A 24968-nucleotide genomic window follows, 5' to 3' on the forward strand; every position below is an offset into this window, starting at 1 on the left:
CTCTCTGCCTGAACAGGGAGCCAAGGGAGGTGGCATGGAGAGAGGCTGGACCTGTGACTGAGTGCCCCTTGGTGGCGCCCAGCCCCGGGGCCAACTCTCAACTGTGGCTGCACATCCTAACACCTGATGCTTAGGCAGTGCTTCTCTCAAAGCATGGTCCCCGGGCCAGCAGCAGAAGCAGCAGCAGCAGCAACAGCAGTGGGGAACTTGTTAGAATGGGGAACTTGCACATTCTCAAGCTCCACCGCAACCCACTGGGTCTCAAACTCTGGGGGTGAACCCAGCATCTGCCAGGTGATGCAGATGCTCACTGTAGTGTCAGAGGACCATGCTCAGGTGCTGGGATGGCTGAGAAAGCACCGCAGGTGACTCAAGTACCCTAGAACCAGAATCACCTGTGGAGGTTAAAAAAAAGGAACAGCTTGGCCAGGTGCGGTGACTCACGCCTGTAATCCCAGCACTTTGGGAGGCTGAGGTGGGTGGATCACTTGAGGTCAGGAGTTTGAGACCAGACTGGCCAACATGGAGAAACCCCATCTTTACTGAAAATATAAAAATGAGCTGGGTGTGATGGTGCATGCCTGTAATCCCAGCTACTTGGGAGGCTGAGGCAGGAGAATCACTTGGACCCGGGAGGTGGAGGTTGCAGTAAGCCAAGATCCAGTCACTGCACTCCAGCCTGGGTGACAGAGTGAGACTCCATCTCAAAAACAAACACCAAACAAAACCAAAACAAAACAAAACAAAAAAAATTTGCTTAGACACCATTCCAGTGATTTTTATTTAGTGTAAGCACTAAACTACTAATTATTATGAAAATAACAAGAATTCTGCAGTTGATTTCTGGTCCACACCCTCCTCCCCATACAGTATGCCCTCCCCTCAGAGAGCCGAGCCCCGAAACAGAGTGCTGTGACTCTTCCTGGGGTACCCTAGATCTGCAGGCAGTCCAGGGAAGAACAATTACTTATCGACACCTGGTGGGTGCTTAAGCTAGGACAGGCATGGTGCTGGGGGCTTTGCATGCAATGTCTCACAAATACCCTACGAGTTGTTAGAATTCTCATTTTACAGATAGAGAAACTGAGAAGTTCAGTGAGTCACCTTAGGTCAAACAGCTACTAAATGACAAAGACAGGATTCCAACCTACTTCTCTCTGACTCCACAGTTCGTTACCTTTCCTTCCTCGTTTTACAAATAAGAGGAGGGGTGACTTGCTCAAGGTTGCTGGGGTGGCACCCTTGACATTTCCTATACCTTCACCTCAAAGTCCACAAATGCTGTGGCACCAAAATCAAGAGGAGCTGAACGCCACCCCAGGAAATACCACCTTTCTAGGCATAAATGCACCAGGAATAGGGCTAGAATGAAACAGCAAAGGGTGGGACTAGTAATTAAGCCACATGCTACTTAGATTCCCAAGCTGCATTTTGGACCCACAGGATTCAAGATATTAAGGAAACTGACACTTGCCCACCTCCCCAGCATAAGACTTCATTCCCTCCTAACATCACACAGAAATGGGTCCTGTCTACTGTTAACCCAGCTCGGAGAGAGGAATAAGAAGAGGACCCAGTGATGGCGTAGAGAAAATACAGAGCCACTTTACTATTAAAAATGTATTTTCCAAAAGCAAGGTAGTTGCTGTCCCAAAAAGCCGAAAGCCTCTAGTCCCTGGGGAATGGGCTGGACAGGGCTTCAGTCTGACACAGCCAGGCGGGGCAGCCCTCGGCGGGCTCGGATTCTCTGGGAGATTTGGTAGAGCTCCATCGTTGCCTTCGCATCTTCCACCGAGCTGTGTCCAAGCAGGCTGTTCTGCAGACACAAGTATAGAGTGGGGACTTGGGATGAAGCTGAATTCAGAGGCCCCATGACGGGATCTTCCCTGGTCACATCCCGATTTCCAGAGTCCCCAGGTGGGTCAGTGGGTGAGAGTCTCTTGAGGTCTCTGACACTCTGGACTTAGGAGATTCAGCAGGTGGCTGGAGCTGCCCTGCCTTCAGCCCTCGGGCCAGTGGCACAAAATCCAGCCTCCTGGGAACCAGGCTGTGCCTTCAAGTCGCCTGCAGTCCCGCAAGGTAAGTAGAGGCTGCAGACTTGCTGTCAGACACACGCAGTGGCTCCAGCAGCTCTAACAAGGAGCTTCAGGACACTGAGGAGGGAGTGAGGAACTCCAGCTAGGGACACGGGGAAGGGCTGCTCAGAGAGAACACAAGGACATCAATAAATGGAAAGGAAAGGCTGCAAGCATTTAGGAGGCAGGGAGAGCATGTGCAGCTAAAATCAGAGACCTGAGAGGGTGGGGGCAGGGGGTGTGTGAAAGATGGTGTGGGGGCAGATGGTGGGCCTGGATTTATCACTGAAGGCCTTGAATGCCGAAGTCGGGAGCCTAGACTTTATGGGGTAGTGCTATGGGAGTCAGGGGGCCCTCAGTCCATTCAAGGGAGAAGCGATGGCCATTTACCACATCTTCCGTGCACTAGGCTGAAGTTAAACCTCTGAGCTGGATACGATTATTCCCCCATTTTACTGATGATAAAACTGAGGCTCACACACAAGCCAGCCAGTTGTGGAGCTGAGATGTGGATCCTGCAGAGGCAAGTACGCTGGGCAAATCCTCACTGCAGTCACCTTTCATCTCCCTTTGCATCCCCCGCTCAGCCCTGGTGTCCTGGTTAGTACCCAGCATGGGAGCCAGCGGGCTGTTGGACCTGGCTGCATTTTCTTGGTGTCCCTCTGTCGAGAGAGGCCTTCCTGTTCTCACAGGGGCTCCTTTTCCAGGCACTCCAGACAGGGTGTTGGGAATACCTGGTTAGGTGGCCCAGCTCAAAAAGTCTTTTTCTCGTTGCCGTTATTATGCTGTACTGTTTTATTTTTTAATGTTTATTTTTTGGCTTGGACACTCTATCATTAATCAACAAGCAGGTAGCATGGTGGTGTCGTCCGCGCTGTGCCTCTGAATACCTGCCCGTCACCATCCTTGCTTGACAGATGAGGAAACTGAGGCACAGGGAGGTTATGTGCTCTACCACTCTGTTCTATGGAGAAGGAAGCCAAGAACAGAAGAAGAATGCAGCACCAGCATCCTTTATTACCAAGTGGGGAGGTAAAGAGCCCTGGACTTGGAATCAGACAAACCCAGGCTCCAATTCCCAGCTCCCCTGCTTATGAGCTCTGTGACCGTGGGCAAGCCACTTTTCCTCTCTGGGTCTCTGTTTCCTCTTCTGTGAAAGGGGCTTGATTATACCTGCCTTAGAGGATGGAATGAGAGATGCCAAGTGCCCAGCGTCCTCCACAGGGCTTGGTAAATGGCAGGGTCCTTCCTTTCCTATGCAGCCTAGTCTACCATGCACGCAGCTTGGCGGGGAGCCACAGGCCTGCCATTTCACCCCCTCGAGGGGCAGTAACACCACTGCCCAACTGTGACAGCTCTACCATGTTAGCTCCTTGTGTCCTGTGGGTCAGTTCTAGTCACAGTGATCAGTAGCACCACTGTCCATGTGAGGGGGGCTGGAGAGCTGGTTTCTAGGGGCATCAGTGCAGGCAGGAACTGCCTGGTGGGGTACTGAGCTTCTGGAACAACCAGGCTTAATAAGCCCAGGGACAGAGCCTAGGAGAAGGCCCTGGGTCAGGCTCAAGGCCCCAGACTGAGAACCACAGAGTGACAAGGGCTCCAGGAAAACCCCAGCCTGGCCCTTATGTGCCTCATGTGCCTCAAGGCTAACAGGCCCAGACTCAGGCCTGTTCCCTGCTCCGGACATGGTTCCTGAAGTTCTTACCAGCAGGCGAGGGGTGGGCTCCATGCTCCCCAGCCCCTCACCCAGCCTCAGGCTTTGGCTCACCCGGCCCCATTCCGTATGCCTTCTGCCCTCCTTGACTGAGACCCTCCTTGACTGAACAGCTCTGTTCAGATCTGGTCTCCTGCCCTGCCAGCCCCATGCTTCATCCTGCTCCCAGGGCACTGCCTTTCCCTCCATCAGATACTCCCTCCCATGTGTGCTGATGACCTGGTTAAGGGCCACCTCCCAACCAACCAAGAGCTCAAGGACAGAGATGGGTCTTGTTCACCATGTGTCTCTAGGATCTGGTCTAAAGCATGGAGCAGGTGTTTAACAAAGAGCCGTTGACCTGAAGGGTCCCTGTGTGCAGCCCTGGCTCTTAGTGTCTGGCCCCTCTCCCTCTGCCCTTCCCACAGGGTAAACTCCCAACACCCCACATCTGCATGCCTTTTCCTGCCGGCTTTGCCCACAGCCAGGAGTGCTGTGGAATCAGTGCCCAGGAGCAGCAGCAGCTGGAGGCTGATGGGAACTGGTGTACAAACATACCAGTTCCCTGGCTCCTGCTGGAGACACATCTGAGGTGAGGTGTGTGTTTTACACCATTGCCCAGAGTTCTATGGTGGGAGCAAGCTTCACTTCCCACAGGGTGACTGGCTTGATTTCAACAACAAAAGCAAACCTTTGTTGGGTGTTTCTCCTTCCCTGCCCTCATCCTCACTCTACCAGCCCAGGGACCAGGCACAGCAGGACCTACCATCAATGCCTCGGGCAGGCTGCCGAGGTGTGCGAGGGCATGAGGGAGGAGGAAGAAGGGGAGGGGACAGGGAGGGAGAAGGGGAAGAAGGGGAGGAGAGCGAGGAGGTGGGGAAGGGGGAGGAGGGCAAAGGGGGATGGGGAGGAGGGAAAGGAGGAGGGGAAGGAAGAAGAGGGGGAAGAGGGGGAGGAAATGGAGACAGATGAGGAGGAGAGGAAGGAGACGAGAGGGAGGAGGGGGAAGAGGAGGGGGAGGAGAGGGAGGAGGGGGAGAAGGACAAGGAGGTTCTCACCTGGATGCTCTTGTGCAGGAGGCGCTCACACAGCACCCGCAGGGAGACGCGTCTGCAGTGGTCCAGCTTGGCCTCACGCCACAGCAGCATGTCGGTGGACGTGTCATAGATTGTGTAGCGGCTCATGTCCTCTTTCAGTGCCTGGAAGTCGTGCTTCAGGTCATGACCCACCACCAGCTTGCCTTTCAGGAGCTGCAGGATCTGGCCAGGAAGACATGTGCCCACCGCTACATGACCCAGCATTCTCTGGGCGGGTCTGGGGCTGGCAAAGGAGCAACCCCTCCTTGAATGGCTGTGTGACCTTGGGCAAATTATCATCCCTCCCTGGGCTTCAAATATATCATCTTTGAAAAGAAGAGATTAGACTAGGTCCCTCCTCACACTTGATAGTTTCAGTCTGTGCCAAAAGCCTACCTGGGCTCCTTCGGGAGCTACACTGTGTAGGAGCAATGATTAGTACGTCTTGAGTATTTCCCAGGTGCCAGACATGCTTCAAAATCCGTCATGCATATTATGTTGTTTAATCTTCCCAACAATTCTATTGTGGCAGGCAGAATAATGACCTCCCAAAGATGTCCACACCCTAGTCCCCAGGATCTGTGAATACATTACCCGGCAAAGAGGAATTAAAATTCCGGGCAGAATTTAGATTGCTAATCAGTGAACCTGCAAATGGGGAGATTGCCTGGCCTACCCATGTGGGCCCAACATAATCACAAGGCTCCTCACACGTGGAGATCAGAGTGAATCCACATGAGGAAAACAGGCTGTTGCTGGCTTTGAAGATGGAGGGAGGGGCCGTGAGTCAAGGTATTCAGGCAACCTCTAGAAGCCAGAAAGGGCAAGGAAATGGATTCTTCCCCAGAGCATCCCGAAGGAACCGAGCCCCACTGACACTGATTTTAGCCCAGTGAGACCCACGCTGAACTTGGAAACTACAGAACTGTAAGAGAATACATCTGTGTTGCTGTGGACCACTAAGTTGATGGCTTCCTTACGGCAGCCACAGAAAACTAACAGTGAGGAGGCAGCACTGCATTTAACTGAGTTTTACAAAGGAAATATCTGAAACGCAGACAAGTAACACGCCCAGGCTTACTCTGATGATTTTAAAACAAGTTTGCAAATTCCTTGATACTCTTCTTAAAAAAGGATGGAAAAAAACTCCCCTCCCTTTGCATATGGGCTGGTCTGTATGACTTCTGACTTCTGTCTGGGACACGAATTCTATAAGAAATCCGGCCACCAGCCAGGCATGGTGGCTGATGTCTGTAATCCCAGCACTTTGGGAGGCTGAGGCAGGCGGATCACCTGAGGCCAGGAGTTTGAGACCAGCCTGGCCAACACGGTGAGACCCTGTCCCTATTAAAAATGCCAAAACTACACGGACGCGGTGGCTAGTCCCAGTTACTCGAGAGGCTGAGGCAGGAGAATTGCTTGAACCTGGGAGGGAGATTGCAGTGAGCTGAGATTGTGCCACTGCACTCCAGCTTGGGCGACAGCGAGACTTCATCTCAAAAAAAAAAAAAAAAAAATCTGGCCACCCCAAAGCCACCATGCTGGAGAGACCATGCAGAGAGCCACCGAGATAGTGATGTGGCCAAGGCAGGCCAGCACCAGCCACCAGACAGGTGGGTGAGCAAACCTTCCAATGGTTCCAGCCTTCAAGGTGCCTTAACTGACGGCCTGTCCTGCTGCAGAGCACCTGCCCAAATTGCAGGTGGCTGAGCGAAATAAGTATTGACATTGTTAGAACCAGTAAGTTTTGGTGTGACTTGCCAAGCACCATTTGATAACTGGGACAGTCACACGGCTGGTTAGTGGCAGAGCCGGGCCTTGAAGCCAGTGGGCTGAATCCAGAGCCTGCCTGCCACTGCCACACTGAGCCAGAAGAGTGAACAACCACTCCAGGCCTCCAGCAGCCCAGAGGCCCAGCTGTGAGTGCCCCAGCCCTGCGTTCCTTGCCTCGCCTCCCACATGGACAGCCTGCTCTGCTCTGATCACACAGGCCAGTCAGCTTGCTTTCACTCAACTGCCACTGGAAAGGATGGGAAGGGGACCTGAAAATAGAACAGATGCGAGCTGTATTAGGGAAAGGGGCAGCTCGTGGCTAGTTCAGGCCCACTTTGGACAGCTCTAGGACAGCCTTTGTCTCCTTCTCTGCATGCAGCCCATGACCTTAGCATGTGCCCCAGGAAAGAGCCTTCTGGTGGCTAACACCTTCCCCACAGCCTGCTTCTCCTTCTAGATGGCCAGCGGCCTCCCGGAACATCATGTGGTCCCTTTCACGCGTTCTCCCCTGGCAACCACAGAAGACTGAGGCTCAGAGAGGAGATGTGAGTTGCCCAGGGTCACGATGCGGGAAGCAGAATCTGTCCCTCCACTGTCAACAGGCAGGGTCACCAGCCTGCCCTGCCGTCCACATGGTCTGTTTGGAGACCTTCTCTGGACAGAGCTCATGCTCAACTTAGAGGACTGGGGATAGTGTGCTAGAGAATGAAGGGGCGCTGCTCCTGAACCACACCAGCGCTTCTCAAGCTTGAGTGCGCTAGAGACCACCTGGGAAATGGCGATAAAACTGAGGCTTTAAAATATGACAACAGGCACACGACCTCAGAGCAGCAGCTCAAGGGAAACTGTGTAGAGGAAACTGCCTAGCACACAGCGGCGGGCAGAAACGGCAGGGGGTGTGGAGAGATGTGGTTGTGTGGGCGGCCATGGGTCACGTGTCTTTTCTTGCTAACATCCTTTGTGCTCCTGAACAATGTGGCCTGTTTTCCCCTTCTAGGGGCTTGGCTCAGGCCCAGTTCACACAAAGCCCTGAAGGAACTCATCCACCATCCCAGAGGCAGCCACAGCTGGGCCCAGACATAGAAGGAACGAGTCATCGTGATGTGGATTCCCAGGAAACTCGTCACTTCCCGAGCCTGAGAGTCTGGAGAGGGGAAGTGGGGGTCTACATGAGGCACTATGGGAGTCACCACGAGACAAACAGAATAAGAGGGAGAGGACAAGCCAAGGAAGGAAGAGGAAGAAGGGAAAGAACAGAACCATCTATTTAGCAGAGAGACACCACTCTTTGGGACAAAGACTCTGGGAAGGAAGAGATGCTGGAACTTGCTGTGTGACCTCAGGGATATCAAAGACCCTCTCTGGGCTTCAGTTTTCCTATTTGTAAGGTGAGGGTCCAGACTGGTGAGGCCTGAGTGGCCCTTTAGCAGCCAAGGCTAAACAGACTGAGGCAGGTCTGAAAAGGGAAGGAGTTGGGCATCTGCTGGAGTCCAGGGGTCGGCGAAAGGCACTGGCAGGCTGGCCTCGGGGCTGTGTGACCTGCTGGCCCCAGGATCTGCCCTGAGTCAGTGTCATGAGGCAAGTGTGTCAGACTTTGCTACTTTCAAACACAGGGGGAGGAGTCTCTCAAGTTCCTGGAAAGAACTGGGGTGGGGCTGGGGGATGGGACATCTACTGATCTCTTAGCAGCCTGGCACTGTGCCAGGCACTTTCCTTACCTCGTCATGAAGCTCCTCAATGAGATTATTCTTAATTCCATTTTACAGAGGAGGGAGCCCAGAATCAGAGAGATTAAGGGGCTTGCCCAAGTCACACAGCTAGTCAGCTGAAAGCTGCAGTGCTGTGTCTGGATCCACCTGACGCCATCATTGTTACTGTAGTTGTTATTATTAGCACAAGGACCAAGGGACAGGGCACTACCAGGCACACAATGATAACCCTACATACCATCCGACCCACCAGCAAAGCAGGGCACAGGGCAGCGTGCACCCAGGTCACACGCAGGGGAGTGCCAGGCCGGGTGCTGCCTGCACACACCTTCCGCTGCGTTTCCACTCTACTCCAAGTATTTCCCAGATGTGCCTGATGCAAAAATCCTGGAGGGCCAGGCCCTACACAGACTTACTAAATTGAAATCTCCAGGGACGGGTGTCAGCAACTGTTTCAGGGGATTCTTCCCATCTAACAAGTCTGCATTGAACCCCACTGAGCAGTCCAGAGCCTGCTGCCTCTACCATGCTTTCATTCATCCATCGTACATTAGTTCATATACCAATTCATTCATTCTTGACTGCCAGGAGAGGAGGCTATGGGTAAGGGGCTCTGAAGAATGTTGTTCTTGCAGAGGACCAGGTCCCTTACTATCACCTTCTGGAGTGGCTCCAGCCTCAGTCTTTGCTCTTGTCCCCTGCCAAGCTCCCTTGGTGTCCCTGCCCCTGGCTAGTGCCTGGTTCCCACAAGGCCGCTTACCCTGGGGCAAATCTGGATATTGAAGCCTTCCTCCTTCATCTGGCTGAGCCCCAGAAAGACCTGCCAGGTGGCAGGGCCCCAACAGGACACTCCCACCTGTGCAAGGACTACCGGGCTGGCTACAGCTGAAATCTCTCCCTGTTCACAAGCTACCATGACTTCCCTTCTGTTTGCATCTGTGTCTGCAACCACAGTGCTTCCCAGGCTGGATGTCCCTCCTTATGCTGGGTTGACATTAAAAGACCATTCAGTCACAAAAGTGATTTACAAGTTACTAAAAATTACTGTTAGACTTTTTAAAAAGAAAAAAGAAAAACATTAACTCACCAGGTGAGACCCCCGAATGTCAGCAGTGATTTGTATCATAGCTTCCTGCATGTCCTTAGGCAAATCCCTGCCCCTCTCTGGACGCCAGGCTCCAGTGCATAGATTCCCTCCTGTGCTGACAGTTTGATTTGTGGGGCTTTCTATAGACCGGGGTTTCTTAGCCTCAGCACTGTTGCCATGTGGGGCCAGATATTTCTTTGTTATGTGTGCGTGGCAGGGGAGGGAGCTGCCCTGGGCATTGTGAGATGTTTGGGAGCTCTCTGGTCTCTACCCACTAGATGCCGGCCACTGTGACAACCAGAAATGTCTCCCAACATTGCTAAATATCCCCTCTATATAATGGTCAGACACAAAGATGTCAGATCATAAGGATTTACATTATAACATAATGTCGCCACATTACAATAAATAAAAAGGGATGGAGTGGGGGGCCTCCACTCACATCAGTGGCCTAAAGTGCTAGCACTCCTGGGTGGACTTGGGACTCCCTGGAGCCTCCCGACCACTATGGGCTACCTTATTGCTGGCTGCTGGCTGGGCACACTCACTACTCCTTACTGGGAGGAGACAGAGAGGTGAGGGGCCTTTGAAAAATGCCTGCATAGCCAGGCGCAGTGGCTTATGCCTGTAATCCCAACACTATGGGAGGCCAAGGCGGGAGAATTGCTCGAGGGCAGGAGTTCAAGACCAGCATGGCCAACATGACGAAACCCCGTCTCTACTAAAAATACAAAAATTAGCTAGGCGTGGTGGCACATGCCTGTAATCCCAGCTACTCAGGAGGCCGAAACACAAGAATCACTTGAGACTGGGAGGCGGAGGTTGCAGTGAGCCAAGATTGTGACACTGCACTCCAGCCTGGACGACAGAGCAAGACTCTGTCTCAAAAAAAGAAAAAAAGAAAAAAATGCCTGCATGAAACCAAGGGCTGGCCAACCCTAGACTCACTTGAGAGGTGTCACCTTGTCTTGTGGGGTCTCATCAAAGGGCTGTTAGGCTTCTGCCCTTTGGGGGCTCTCGGCACATTTAGGGGCCTGGGAGCCTGATCTGTCTTTGGGATTAAAACATTACGGATGATAAATGGGACCAAACTGCCTCCAGAGCCTCCAACAAATTGACACTCAGTGTCCTCATCCACAGAGACAAATAATGACCATTACTGGGCCACACTTCTATTCATGTGCTAGGCAGGACATCGCCCCTTACATACATTGGACACTTAGCATTTATAGACTATAATTCACACACACTGAGCATGGGATCTGAACACCACAGCTCCAGCTCTGGAGCCAGAATCTGAGTCTCTGCTCTACTCCTTCCTTGGACAGCTTACTCAGTCTCATACTTCAGTTTCCTCATTTGTAAAATGGGAATGATGGTACTAGTTCAGGGTTGTGGTGGGGAGTATGAAACGTGCTCAGAATAGTGCCTGGGCCATGGGGCTGGATATACCTGTACTATTTAATCATCTCTGTGTTACAGAGGATCCTACTTAGGGGAGCACAAAGAGGTTGAGCAATAAGCTAGAGGACACAGCAATCCAGAGGCAAAGCTGGGATTGGATCCCCATGCACCCCACTCTAAAGACAGTGTGCTTACTCCCTGTCCGTCAGGGTGGTGCATCACCGCATCTTGACAGCAAAGGCCAGCACAAGGGCAGAGACAATTTGACTCCATGCAGCTGCCAGAACTCTTTTGTATTTATGAAAATCAGTTCAACTTCAATCCCACAAACATTCTCAAGTCACCTGTGTGCAAAACACAGGTTCCAGTCTGGGGGCAGATGAAGTGTATAGTAAGAGCTGTGGAAATAGACAGATGGTGTGGGTGAATGGCAAGCTATGAAGTGCATCAGCAACAGCAAGGAGGGCCAGAGACCAGGGATCAGTGGGGCGGGGATGGTGGGCAGGAGTGGGTAAGTGCATCATAAAGGTCTCTTCTGGCCTGAGGCTGCCAGAATGATGGCATTTCTAGGGATGGGGATAGGAGAGACTAGGAGTTGGCTGAAATGCATGGTAGGCAACGGCCTATGAGAGAAAGCAAGAAAGGCAGGTAGATAGGGGTTTGGAGAGCCTGACTGCTGGGTGCTGAGCTGGGGGAACCTTAGGCAATAGGGAGCCATGGGAGATATTTGAATGGGGGAGGCGGCGATGATCTGAGCCAGGTTTTGGGAAGTTCTTGCAAACATCGGCTGTGAACCAGGCACTGCGCTTAGGGCCACAGTCCATGTCACTGCATCTGACCCGCATGAGACCAGGGAGGAGGCACTACGAGTCCTCTTCTATGATTAGGGAATGGAGTCTCAGAAAGTTCAATAACTTGCTGACAGTCGCACAAACCTATAGGTGATGGAGCAGGAACTGAGAAGCCCAGATGTGGTTCTGAAGACCTGCCTGGTCTTCGAACCCCTGCCTCGTCGTTCAGTGGCTATCAAGTGCCCAGTCTGAGCAGGGTTCTGTGTCACATGCTGAAAGCGTTGTACTTCGCATAGCCTCTAACTGTGAAACAAAAGCATTTCTGCACCAAATCTGGATGAAGACTGAGGTATCCAGGCCCCTAGGCCAATGCTCAAGGGCGCCCAGGGAATTGTGGTTTTACAGGTCTGGATGTACAGGGACTGGGAGAGGCCCTACTCTACTGCCTCCTTTCCCCCTGCTCTGGGCTCCTCTGCCCCCTTCTGTCACTCTGATGAGGATGGAAACTGGGGACGAGGAGGAGGGTGAGGGACATACTGCCCACCCTGACTGCTCAGTGGGAATCTGAGGGTGGGGAGCTCCTCGTGGTGTCCCTGGGCCTCCCATCAGCACCTGAACAGACTCCCACCTCTTCTTCACGTTGCCCTCCCCTTTTTGGTGACACACCAAATGTTTTCTTCCTTTCCTAACGTTTTCTTCACTTCAATTCTCTGTCTGCCAAAGATGATGCAGGCCCTTGTAACTGCTCCCTTGTTTTTTTTTTGGAGACCAAGTCTCACTTTGTCTCCTAGGCTGGAGTGCAGTGGCACAATCCCAGCTCACTGCAACCTCCGCCTCCTGGGTTGAAGCAATTCTCCTGCCTCAGCCTCCCAAGTAGCTGGGATTACAGGCACGTGCCACCATGCCCAGCTAATTTTGTATATTTAGTAGAGACGGGGTTTCACTATGTTAGCCAGGCTGATCTCGAACTCCTGACCTCTGGTGATCTGCCCACCTTGGCCTCCCAAAGTGCTAGGATTACAGGCATGAGCCACCACGCCTGGCCTCTGACTCTTATCATCGTCTTTTTTCTCACTCCCATCTATCCTGCATGGTACTCCCATTCTAGTTTTCTTGAAACTGGTTTTTATCCTCTCATGCATTGCTCAAGAATCTTCAATGGCTCCCTGTGGCCCATTTAATTGCCTACATAGACTCTCCTCCACTTCTTTCAAATACCACCAGCTTCACAGAGTCTTTCCAGAACCATGATGATGTACTGTGACCATCCCCAGGGTTCCCACACTATACTGTTGATACAGGTTGAGCATCCCAAATACGAATGCTCCAGAATCCTAAACATTTTGAGTGCCAACATGACACTCAAAGGAAGTGCTCATTGGAACATTTCAAGTTTCAGATTTTCAAATTTGGGATGCTCAACCAGTAAGTATAATGCAAATATTCCAAAGTCCAAAAAAATCCAAAATCCAAAACCCTTCTGGTCCCCAGCATTTCAGATAAGGGCTACCCAATCTGTACTTCTAGAACAGTGTTGTCCAATAGAAATATAATGCAAGTCACAGATGCAATTTTTTTTTTTTTTTTTTTTGAGACAGAGTCTTGCTCTGTCACCCAGGCTGGAGTGGCAGTGGCACAATCTTGGCTCACTGCAACTTCCACCTCCTGGGTTTAAGTGATTCTACTGCCTCAGCCTCCCGAGTAGCTTAGATTACAGGCACCCACCACCACGCCTGGCTAATTTTTGCATTTTCAGTAGAGATGGGGTTTCACCATGTTGGCCAGGCTGGTCTTGAACTTCTAACCCTAAGTGATCTGCCTGCTTTGGCCTCCCAAAGTGCTGAGATTACAGGTGTGAGCCACCATACCCAGCCCACAAATGTAATTTTAAATCACCCAACAGCCATATTTCAAAAGGTAAAAAGTAAACAGGTGAAATTAATTTTAATGTTTTATTTAACCTAACATATGCAAAATACTATCATTTCAACAGGTAATCAATATAAAAATTATTGGGACATTTTATGGCTCTTTTAAATTTTTAATTATTATTATTTTTTAATAGAGACAGGGTCTCTGTCACCCAGGCTGCAGTGCAGTGGCATGATCATAGCTCGGTACAGCCTCAAACTCCTGGGCTCAAGCAATCCTTCACCTCAGCCTCCTCGAGTAGCTGGGACTACAAGTATGCACCACCATGCCTGGCTAATTTTTATTTTATTTTATTTTATTTTATTTTATTTTATTTTATTTATTTTTTTATGTAGAGGAGGTCCCACCATCTTGCCCAGGCTGGTCTCAAACTCCTGGGCTCAAGTCATCCTGCTGCACTGGCCTCCCAAAGTGTTGGGATTACAGCCATGAACCACTGCATCTGGCCTGTCTCTTTTTTAAAAACAAGCCTTTGGCCAAATGCAGTGGCTCATGACTGTCATCCCAGCACCTTGGGAGGCTGAGGTGGGTGGATCACTTGAGGCAGCAAGTTTGAGACCAGCCTGGCCAACATGGTGAAACCCCATCTCTCATGAAAATACAAAAACAGACGTGGTGCACAGCTACTTGAGAGGCTACTTGGGAGGTCAAGGCGGGAGAATCTCTTGAACCTGGGAGATGGAGGTTGTTGTGAGCGGAGATCACGCCACCATGCTCCAGCCTGGGCGATAGAGCAAGACTCCGTCTTAAAACAACAACAAAAACAACAACACAAATCCAGTGTGGACTTTACACTTACAGCACATCTCAGTTCAAACCAGCTACACTCCAGGTCTGAATTCAGCCTACTAGCAGCATATGGCTGCTGGGGACCCCATTGGACAGCATAGTTCTAGAGACTGTAAGCCTGAGTTTGGATTCCTGAGCAGTTGTCTCATATTTCAGCTATCTTAACAGCGCAAGTTATTCAGTTTATAGGTTGAAGTGTGTCCCACTCTCTCAAATTCATATGTTAAAATCCTAACCCCCAATACCTCAGATTGTGATTTATTTGGAAACAAGGTTGTTGCAGATAGAATTAGTTCGGGTAGGATGACGTCACACTGGAGTAGGGTGGGCTCATAATCCAATATGATTGGTGTCCTTTGAAAAAGAGGAAGTTGGCCAGGCATGATGATTCATGCCTGTAATCCCAGCACTTTGGGAGGCCAAGGCGGGCAGATCACCTGAGGTCGGTAGTTCAAGAACAGCCTGGGCAACACGGCAAAACCCTGTCTCTACTAAAAAATACAAAAATTAGCCAGGCATGGTGGCAGATGCCTATACTACAACTCGGAAGGCTGAGGCAGGAAAATCGCTTGAACCCAAGAGGTGGAGATTGCAGTGAGCCAAGATCGTGCCACTGCAGTCCAGCCTGGGCAACAGAGTGACTGTCTCAAAAAAAAAAAAAAAAAAGAGGAAGATAACCAGGTGCGGTGGCTCATGCCTGTCATCCCAGCACTTTGGGAGGCCAAGGCAGGTGGATTGCTTCAGACCAGCCTGGCCAACATGGTGAAACCCTATCTCTACTAAAAATACAAAAATTAGCTGGGTGTGGTGGCTCGCGTCTGTAGTCCCAGCTACTCAGGAGGCTGAGGCAGGAGAATCACTTGAGCCTGGGAGGCAGAGGTTGCAGTGAGCCGATATCCTGCCACTGCACTCCAGCTTGGGCAACAGAGCGAGATTCCGTCTCAAAAATAAAAAATAAAAATAAAAAGAGGAAGTTTAGAGACACACAGAGAGAATGCCATGTGAACATAAAGGCAGAGATCTGGGTGAGGCATCTATAAGCCAAGGTACCCTAAAGCTTGCCAACAACCCCCAGAATCTGGGAGAGAGGCAGGGAACAGATTCCCACTCACAACCTTCAGAAGGAACTAACCTGGCCGACACTTGGATATGAGACTGCAGCCTCCAGAACCCAGAGACAGAACATTCCTGTTGTTTAAGCCAACCAGTGTATGGTGCTTTGCTATGGCAGCCCTAACAAACTAATAATCAAGCGAGCCCCAGTTTCCTCCTTTGTAATATGGGGATAATAAGGTAAACAATCATGGCCAGATGCAGTGGCGCATGCCTGGGACTTTGGGAGGCCGAGGTGGGCGGAGCACCTGAGGTCAGGAGTTTGAGCGAGACCAGCCTGGCCAACATGGTGAAGCTCCATCTCTACCAAAAATACAAAAAAAAATTAGCCAGGCGTGGTGGCGGGTGCCTATAGTCCCAGCTACTTGGGAGGCTGAGGCAGGAGAATCACTTGAATCTTGGAGGCAGAGGTTGCAGAGAGCCAAGATCGCGTCACTGCACTCCAGCCTGGGTGACAGAGTGAGACTCCGGTTAAAAATAATAATAATAAAACAGACAGACGATAAAATAATTATAATAGCTAACTTTTTTTTTTTTCCCTGGCTCTGTTGCCCAGGCTGGAGTGCAGTGGTGCCATCTTGGCTCACTGTAGCCTTGACCTTCTGAGCTCAAGCAATCCCAGCTGCTGGAGTAGCTGTGACCACGGGCATGTGCCACCATGCCCAGCTAATTTTTGTGGTTTTTGTTTTTGTTTTTTGTAGAGATGGGGTTTCTCCATGTTGCCCAGGCTGGTCTTGAACTCCTGAACTCAAGTCACCCACCCGCCTCCGTCTCCCACCGTGCTGGGATTATAGACGTGAGCCACTGCACCCAGCCAATAGCTAACATGTTTTTGAGTACTTATTTAGGTACTCTCTCTAGACCCTTTCTCAATCCTCACAATAACCCAACGAAGTTGCTACTACTATTATCCTTCTTTTCTTTCACTAGGTGCAAAGAGGTTGAATAACTTGCCCATGGTACCTTAGCTGTTAAGTAATGGGAGCTGAGATTGAAACTGACCCTCTTAAGTCTGCGTTAACAGTTCCTGAGAACCTGCCTGGCAGGGCTGTTTGTGAGAAGTGAATGAGCTCAGGAATGGCCAGTGCTTAGGGGAGCAGCCAGTGTGTAGTGAGTGCTCAGTCAATAGTAGCTATTGTTGTCATTTCATCCCCAGCACCTGGAGCCTGGCACGGGTTGGGTGTGTGCTGCTGAGAGGAACCTGTATTCTTCTTGGACTTCCTCAAACCCTACCATGGCGTCTAGAAACTGACAAGCTCGCCTGCCCTTCTGAGATTTCCCAGGGGTGGCTAACCCTGTTGACGCCTTTTAAGTTTTGCTTTCCACTTAGTAATTCAGAGAAACAGAAAGTGAGACCTGGAGATGATCTCACAATCAGCTAAGAGCAAGACTGTAGGAAATCCCTGGACCACAAACTCAGGATTCAAACTGAGCAGACAGCCTACTCCGGGTCAGAATGCTAGCCTGGGAGCAAGGTCCACCCTCAGCCCAAGAGGCTCAGCCGGTTCTCCAGGACTGGGAGGGCCAAAGCCTCTGGCCGGGGCCTAAGCCAAGAATCCTCTCATTTCCCCACAGGTCTCACCAGTGGCAACCTGGGGTAGAGGGAAGAATGGGGAATGTAGACCCCAAGTCACTGTGTGGGGAAACGTCAGATGGGACTCAGTTTCCCCATTTTAAGACCGGCAAGTTGGACCAGATCCAGACAGATGCCCCAAAGGCAGCTCCCAGATGTGAGTCTATGGTTCTCTGAAGACAGGAAGCCTTCTCCAGGATGTGATGGAGACACCACCGGCTTTCTCCCAGCAGCAGTGTGGGAAATCTTACAAGCGGGGTCACAGGTCACAGATACGCACCGGGGGAAGGGGCCAGGGAAGTGGGAGAGGGGTGGTTTCCGTAGTCCCTGTTGGCCTGGCCTTCACTCACCTCTAGCCTGGCCACGGCAAATGGAGTGGCCCCCACCATGTGCTGAGGGGTGACCCCGCTGACCCGTGTTCTGTAATCGGTGATCTCTCCCTCAGGCCGGATGAACTTGTCGTACAGCACAGCACCGTGGACGTTCACGAGGCTGCAACGAGCCAGGCCGCTCTCCCGGCGGGGCCCCATCCCCACCATCTCGCAGTCCATGGCCACCACCTCACGGCTCCCAGCCATGTTCCTTGGGGACCCTCAGAGATGCTGGAGAGAGGGGTATGGGGGGGCGGTCTCACGCTTGGGTAAACCAAGCCTCCAGGTGTCCTCAGCTAACCCCAGCTGGCCTTACCCTCCACCCTGCCCTTTGTTTCCAACACCACCTGGCCACAGTGGAAGCTGGCCTCTTGCCTCCCCCCTCCCCCTGCCTTACCCTGCCCATGGGTCCCAGGGCCTCTGCCCAGCAGCCTGGGGACCGGGAAGTCCCCTCCCGCGGCCTCCCCAGCTGCTGCTCCAGCTCCCGCTCTCACCTGCCTGCCTCTGCGCCCTCAGCTCACGTCTGCCTCTCTGCTGCCACTGCTCAGCTACTGCAGCTGCTCTCAGCAGTGACTCATCTCTAACTCCAAGCCGGCATCCCGACCCTGTTTCAGTTTCTGGTTTGTTATCAAGTGAAGTCAGGGGCGGAAGGCCGGGCACGTGGGCTGGGCTGCTCCATCTCCTGGGCTACTGGCAGGTGGGGAGCTCAGCTCCGGGCCGAGTCAGGGCTGACGGAGCTGGCAGACTCCATGTCAGGGTGCCCCTCCTTTGCCCCGGCCCTCCCCCTCCTCAGATGACGCATCTGACGTTCGTTCATTCGTGGAGTGGATTGCAACATCTTTGTTTCCTTTCTCACCCTCCGCCCAGAGAATAAACATCCCCAGGACTGGAGCTCAGGGAATGTCCCACAACTAAGTTCTGGGGCCTGCTACCAGTCTGATACTCAGTGGTCTCTTATGGGGACAGGGAAGCTGGTTCTTGGGACATACAGGCTTTTATTGGAATGGGCAGGAGAAAGTTGTGGTGGGGGTGGCTAGTCCCCACTTCCAACCCAGGGAAGGCAAGGAGCAGAGAGGGAGCCCTTACAGGCCTCCGTGGGTTCCGGATGCCTCAATGAGCTCTGCCTCCAGTAGGGCTGACACTGTGAGGGTGAAGGAGAAGCAGGCCTTGGGGGAGCCCCCACCAGCCAGGGCACACTTCCCTGGGTCCACACTCTCCCAGGCTAGGACTTTGAGCTATCAGAACAGTGCCTGCCAGATAGGGAGGGCTCGGTATTTAGTGAATGACAAATAAGTTACTACTGGGGCAGAAAGAAAATCAGCTTTCAATGAGGAAAGTGCTTGTCTTTTACTGTGGTGAGATCCAACAAGAAGCTGAGCGTTCCCCACGCTTGCCTCCTACCCCAGATCTGTGCAGAATCTACATTGATCCCTCCAACCTGATTGCCTCCCAGTGTCATGAAGATCTGTGGTTTGAAAAGTAACTTCCCTAGGTCTGTGATATTTTCACCAAGCGGGATTTGGATACCCAACTTTAACAGACCTCAAAAATAAAACCAAAGACTGAAATATGTCTTCATAAGAAAGGATTGCTCCTGCTTATTGTTCACTGGATGCAAATTTGAGGTGTTTGAGGATTTTTGGTTCCCATCCTGAATAAGCAACTTTTGCTTTACTTCAGACTGTGTGGGGACTTTTTGCTTTTCAAATGCATAGAAGTTATCCTGATTTAGGAGGAAATGAAGTAACATTCCTGTTACTTTATAGGAACATGCACTTAAAAAGTAACCCCCTAAAGATCCAATTGTAGGTTTGATTCTACAATCCCCACAGGACCCCCAAGTGCCCCGTGGTGATCCTCAGGAATATCTTGGCTGCAACCCCTCACACCTTCACCTCCGCTCACCTCCTTGGGTCTCAGACAGAGCACATCCCACTCCTCCAATATTTTCCCCATGGTTCTGTGCCTGCTCTGTGTGACCTGAGCTGCCTCTAATTCTTACCCTTTCCTGTGGAAGCCCTACCCTAGTCCTCACCTGCCTGGCCCGTGTGGCTGCAGGAGTTGCTCCCGGGTCTCCCACTTCCATCTTCATGCCCTGCTCAAAATGGTCCTTTGAGTCCTACCATATTACATTTCCCAGGATCTAATCTCTTCTACTGTTCATGATTGAGGCACTGCTCAAGAAATTTAGTGATTTCCTGTTGTCCAAAAAAAAAAAAAAAAAAAAAAAAAATCAAATCTCAACTCCAGATAGTTTCCAGAACCTCTTCCATCAGCCCACCAGCCTTGCCAACCTCATCTTGCATCACTATCCAATCTAAGGTCTTTCTTTTAGGTTTAAACCCACATTCAGGGCTTTGGTTTATGCACATGGTGACTTCTGTCAAACCATCAGCAGGCTGTTCTGAAACCCCCCCCTGCATCTCCCAAGGACTAGGTCTGATGGCCAGAGGGACCAGTAAGATCGGGTCTCTGCTTCAGGTGGACGAGACAGGCAGTGCTACAAAGGTAAGCCCCTCTCCTGTGCCCTTACCACTCCCACCTCCCCTACTTCCTTCCAACCACACTGGCTCTTTCTGTCTTCCTCCAACATTCTGGTCATGCTCCTGTCTCAAGGCCCGGGCATTTGCTGTCCCCTTACTCTTGAAAGGTCTTCCAATGTGGCCTGGGGGGTCACATTGCTCCCATTCCATGACGTCTTTCCATGAAGCTATCCCTGACCTCTCTATTTAAAACTGCACTTCCTGCCAGGGCGATGGGTAGTATCTATAATCCCAGTTACTCTAGGCTGAGGCAGATTTGCTTGAGGCCAGGAATACGAGACCAGCCTGAGCAACACAGGGAGATCTCATCTCTAAAATGAAAAAATAATCCATTGTGGTGACTCACACCTGTAGTCCTAGCTTCTCCAGAAACTAAGCTGGGAGGATCAATTGCACCCAGGAGTTTGAGGTTATGACAGTACCAATACACTCCAGCCTGGACAGTATAGGGGGCCCTTGTCTTTAAAAACTAAGTTTACTTCCTATCCCCCTTCTCTGGCCTTTTCCCGTGGGAATTAGCGCCCTCTGAAACACTATTTTACTTGTTCATTTACTGTTCCCCCTGCCATCTGTTTAGTCCAATGCTGGGCCCCCAGCACCTAGAACCCTGCCTGGGTCCAGCTGAACTGTTTTTCAAGTGTATTGTGTGCTCTGATGTTGGACACCACGCACCGGTGGCTCAGCACCCAGAAAGAAGCCTGACCCCAGTCAGGATTTCCTGGTGCTGATGCTCTACCTTTAACTGGCATCACCCACTGGCAGGCTACGCCCACAGATCTTGTTGGATCAGGTGACAGCAGGTCAGTCGCTCAGGGTAAACTTGTCAGCCTTTCAAGACACACATCCAGCTACAGCTGACTACCTGTAATGGCCATAACAGGTGCAAGTCGGCCACTCTGTGGTCCTCTCTGGATCCGCAGCACTGGCCTGGCCTCAGGCTGAGATAACTCATACTGGAGGGCGAGAGGCACCTCTCCCCACAGGGGTCATGCTCTCCCAGCCCAGCCATCTCCAGTCCTACTGGGTATGTACCCCTAAAATGTGTATGTGTATTCCTAAATTGTGGTTGGCCCTTGAACAACATGGGCTTGAACTGCACGGGTCCACTGATATGCAGATTTTTTTTCAATAAATATACTGGAAATTTGGGGAGAGATTTTTCAACAATTTGAAAAAACTCAGATGAATTGCATAGCCTAGAAATATCGAAGAAATTAAGAAGCTAGTTATGTCATGAATATATACATGTAAATACTAGTCTATTTTATCACTTACTACCATAAAATATGCACGTCTATTATTAAAAGGTAAAATTTAACAAAACTTACCTACTTACAGACCACACATGGCACCATTCTCAGTCGAGAAATGTAAACAAATGTAAAGATGCAGTCTTAAACTGTAACTACATAAAATTAACTATAGTACATAGTGCACTGTTAACGTAGCCACTTCCTGTTGTTACCGTAGTGAGCTTAAGTGTTGCAAATATCTGCTTAAGATGTATGTGACACTAATCATCCCTGCTTCAGCAGTTCATATCCAGTACATCTGGTATCCCAGTAAGATGGAAAAAGTGATTTCTTGCAGTTTTTGTGGTGTTTTTCACCATGCTTAGTGCAATACTGTAAACCTTGAATCCCACCATGGGACCCATATGAAGTGCCACTACTGATGCTGAAGTGTTCCCAAGAAGCAGAAAAAAAGTCATGACATTACAAGAAAAAGTTGAATTGCTTGATATGTACCATAGATTGAAGTCTACAGCTGTGGTTGCTGCCACTTCAGACAGATGGTTCATCTCATATGTAAATAAAGTAAAAAACTTACAATATCAATAAATACAGTAAATATATTTTATCATCCTTATCATTTTTTCTCTCACTTACTTGATTGTAAGAATACAGTATATAATACATATAACATAAAATATGTGTTATTTGGCCGGGTGTGGTAGCTCACATCTGTAATCCCAGCACTTTGGGAGGACGAGGCAGGCGGATCACAAGATCAGGAGATCAAGAAAATCCTGGCTAACATGGTGAAACCCTGTCTCTACTAAAAATAAAAAATTAGCCGGGTGTGGTGGCGGGCGCTGTAGTTCCAGTTACTCAGGAGGCTGAGGCAGGAGAATGGCGTGAACCCGGGAGGCGGAGCTTGCAGTGAGCCGAGATCGCGCCACTGCACTCCAGCCTAGGCGACAAAGTAAGACTCCATCTCAAAAAAAAGAAAAAAAGAAATATATATATATATGTGTGTGTTATTTGGCTACCTGTTATCAGTAAGGCTTCTAGTCAAAAGTAGTTTATTAGTTGAATTTTTGGGGAATCAAGTTATATGCACATTTTTGACTGTATGGGGAGTCAACACCCAATCCCTATGTTGTTCAAGGGTCAACAGTATATACCAAAGGTTGAACCATAAGAAACAGTGGGGCTGGGCACAGTGGCTCACACTTGTAATCCTAGCACTTTGGGAGGCTGAGGTGGGCAGATCCCATGAGCTCAAGGGGTCAAGACCAGCCTGGGCAACACAGAAGACCTCGTCTCTAATAAAAATACAAAAAATCAGCCAGGTGTGGTGACATGCACCTGTAGTCCCAGGTATTATACTTGGGAGGCTTAGGCTGGAAGATCACTTGAGCCTGGGAGGTTGAGGTTGCACTGAGCTAAGATTGTACCACTGTACTCCAGCTTGGGTGACAAGTGAGACCCTGTCTCAAAAACAAAAAACAAAAAGCAAAAAACTGTAGAATATTAGCAATTTCATGTGGTTTAACATATGTAAAACTATGTTAATAGATACATATTATAAACCACATGTTAAGAAAATGAGTTAAAAATGAACTGTATACCAAAAAGCATGTAAGAAGATGCTTACTAATGATTAGGGAAATGCAAATCCAAACCACATCATCTCATACCCATTAGGATGGCTGCTATGGAAAAACAGAAAACAAATGTTGGCAAGGATGTGGAGAAATTGAAACCCTTGATCACTGTTGATGGGGATGTAAAATGGTACAGCTACTACAGAAAACAGTACAGCAGTTCCTCAAAAAAAAAAACTAACAACAGGCCAGGCGCGGTAGCTCACACCTGTAATCCCAGCACTTTGGGAGGCCGAGGCAGGTGGATCACCTGAGGTCAGGAGTTCAAGACCAGCCTGGCCAACATGGCGAAACCCCGCCTCTAGTAAAAGTACAAAAATTAGCCGGGTGTGGTGGCATGTGCCTGTAATCCCATCTACTTGGAAGGCTGAGACAGGAGAATAGCTTGAGCCTGGGAGACGGACATTGCAGTGAGCCAAGATCGCGCCATTGCACTCTAGCCTGGACGACACGAGTGAGGCTCCGTCTCAAAAAAAAAAAAAAATTACTATACGATCCAGCAATTCCCCTACTGGGTATATATTCAAATGAATTGAAAGGGGGGTCTTCGAGAGGTATTTGTATACTTGGGAGCACTTCCAGCATGCTCACAGCTGCATTATTCACAATGGTCAAGGGGGGAAGTAACCTAAGTATTGTTGACTGACAGATGAATGGATAAACAAAGCATGGTAAATGCATACAAAGGATCATTCAGCCTTAAAAAGAAAAATTCTGGTCAGGTGCAGTAGCTCATTCCTGTAATCACGGCACACTGGGAGGCCAAAGCAGGAGGATCACTTGAGGCCAGGAATTCAAGACCAGCCTGGGCAACATAGTGAGACCCCATCTCTACAAAATAAATAGTTGCCAGGCATGGGGGCACATGCCTGTAGTCCCAGCTATTTGGGAGGCTGAGACAAGAGGAAGACTTGAGCCCAGGAGTTTGAGTCCAGCCTGGGCAACAGTCTCTTAAAAAATAAAATTCTGACACATGCCACAGCATGGATGAAGACACTGTGCTAAGTGAAATAAGCTAGTCACAAAGTGACAAAGACTGTGTAATTATGCTTGTATAAGCTATCTAGTCAAATTCATAGAAGTAGAAAGTAGAATGGTAGTTGCCAGGGGTTGAAAAAAGGGGGAAAAGGCCAGGTGCAGTGGCTTGCACCTGTAATCCCAGCACTTTGGGAGGTTGAGGCAGGGGGATCACCTGAGGTCGGGAGTTCAAGACCAGCCTGACCAACATGGAGAAACCCCGTCTCTACTAAAAATACAAAATTAGCTGGCCATGGTGGTGCATGCCTGTAATTCCAGCTACTCGAGAGGCTGAGGCAGGAGAATTGCTTGAACCCGGGAGGTGGAGGTTGCAGTGAGCCAAGATCGTGCCATTGCACTCCAGCCTGGGCAACAAGAGTGAAACTCCGTCTCAAGAAAAAAAAAGAAAGAAAAGAAAAAAGGGGGAAATGGAAAGTTACAGTTTCACAAGATGAAAAAGTTTGAGATCTGTTGCACAACAATGTAGATACAGACATAACACTATTGGACTGTACACTAAAAGCAATTAACATAGTACATTTTGTTATGTGTATTTTACTACAATTAAAAACATTTAACTGAGTACATAGCTTCAGGGAGAAACAAAAAAGTTAAAACAAATATGGCCAGGTGTGGTGGCTCCTGTTTGTAATCCCAGCACTTTGGGAGACTGAGGTGAGTGGATTGCTTCAGTCCAGGAGTTTGAGACCAGCCTGGCTAACATGGTGAAACCCCGTGTCTACTAAAAATACCAAAAAAATTAGCCGGGCGGGTAGCACATGCCTGTCATCCCAGCTACTTGGGAGGCCAACGTAGGAGGATCTCCTGAGCCTGGGAAGTCGAGGCTGCAGTGAGCCATGATTACACCCTGCACTCCAGCCCAGGCAACGGGTGTAAGACCGTCTCAAACAAAAAACACAAAGCTTGTGCTCTGTAATAGGGCAATAAGAAATAAATTATCTAAATTCTGTAGCTCTGCTATTTTCTTGCTGCAGCCCACTGCATCCTCTTGAAAACTGCCCTCTCAAAGGGCAAAGCACCCAGCAAGGCTTAGTGCCCCAGTCCCCTCCTAAACCCCCAAAGAGCCACCCTACAACCCCAGCTTGCAAATTCACACGAAGGGCCACTTAAC

General features: G+C 50.1%; 1 protein-coding gene across 2 annotated transcripts; it reads right to left on the bottom strand.

Annotated features, from left to right (window-relative positions):
- Positions 1-1580: 1580 nt before the first annotated feature.
- ISG20 (interferon stimulated exonuclease gene 20) lies at positions 1581-18177 on the bottom strand. Of its 2 annotated transcripts, none has more exons than XM_007990327.3 (4): positions 17881-18171; positions 17366-17617; positions 4827-5027; positions 1581-1816 (listed from the first exon to the last, which is right to left on the bottom strand). In XM_007990327.3, exons 2-4 carry the CDS (start codon positions 17591-17593, stop codon positions 1700-1702), a joined length of 546 nt encoding a protein of 181 aa, XP_007988518.1. In that variant the 5' UTR covers positions 17594-17617; positions 17881-18171; the 3' UTR covers positions 1581-1699. The 2 variants fall into 2 exon arrangements, with proteins under 2 accessions (XP_007988518.1, XP_007988520.1); XM_007990329.3 differs by lacking the exon at positions 1581-1816 and adding an exon at positions 1823-2197 and having other exon boundaries at positions 17881-18177.
- Between the last annotated feature and the right edge of the window lie 6791 nt (positions 18178-24968).

Source organism: Chlorocebus sabaeus, chromosome 29 (genome assembly GCF_047675955.1).
Source record: "Chlorocebus sabaeus isolate Y175 chromosome 29, mChlSab1.0.hap1, whole genome shotgun sequence".
Lineage (NCBI taxonomy): Eukaryota > Metazoa > Chordata > Mammalia > Primates > Cercopithecidae > Chlorocebus > Chlorocebus sabaeus.

What these genes read in the sequence shown, in the direction of transcription:
- ISG20 (XM_007990327.3), bottom strand. Translation starts at nt 17,593, where the DNA reads ATGGCTGGGAGCCGTGAGGTGGTGGCCATGGACTGCGAGATGGTGGGG. An exon ending in TTGCCGTGGCCAGGCTAGAG is followed by an intron (nt 5,028 to 17,365) that starts GTGAGTGAAGGC and finishes CTTCCTGGCCAG; the next exon opens with ATCCTGCAGCTCCTGAAAGG. An exon ending in TCCTGCACAAGAGCATCCAG is followed by an intron (nt 1,817 to 4,826) that starts GTGAGAACCTCC and finishes TTGTGTCTGCAG; the next exon opens with AACAGCCTGCTTGGACACAG.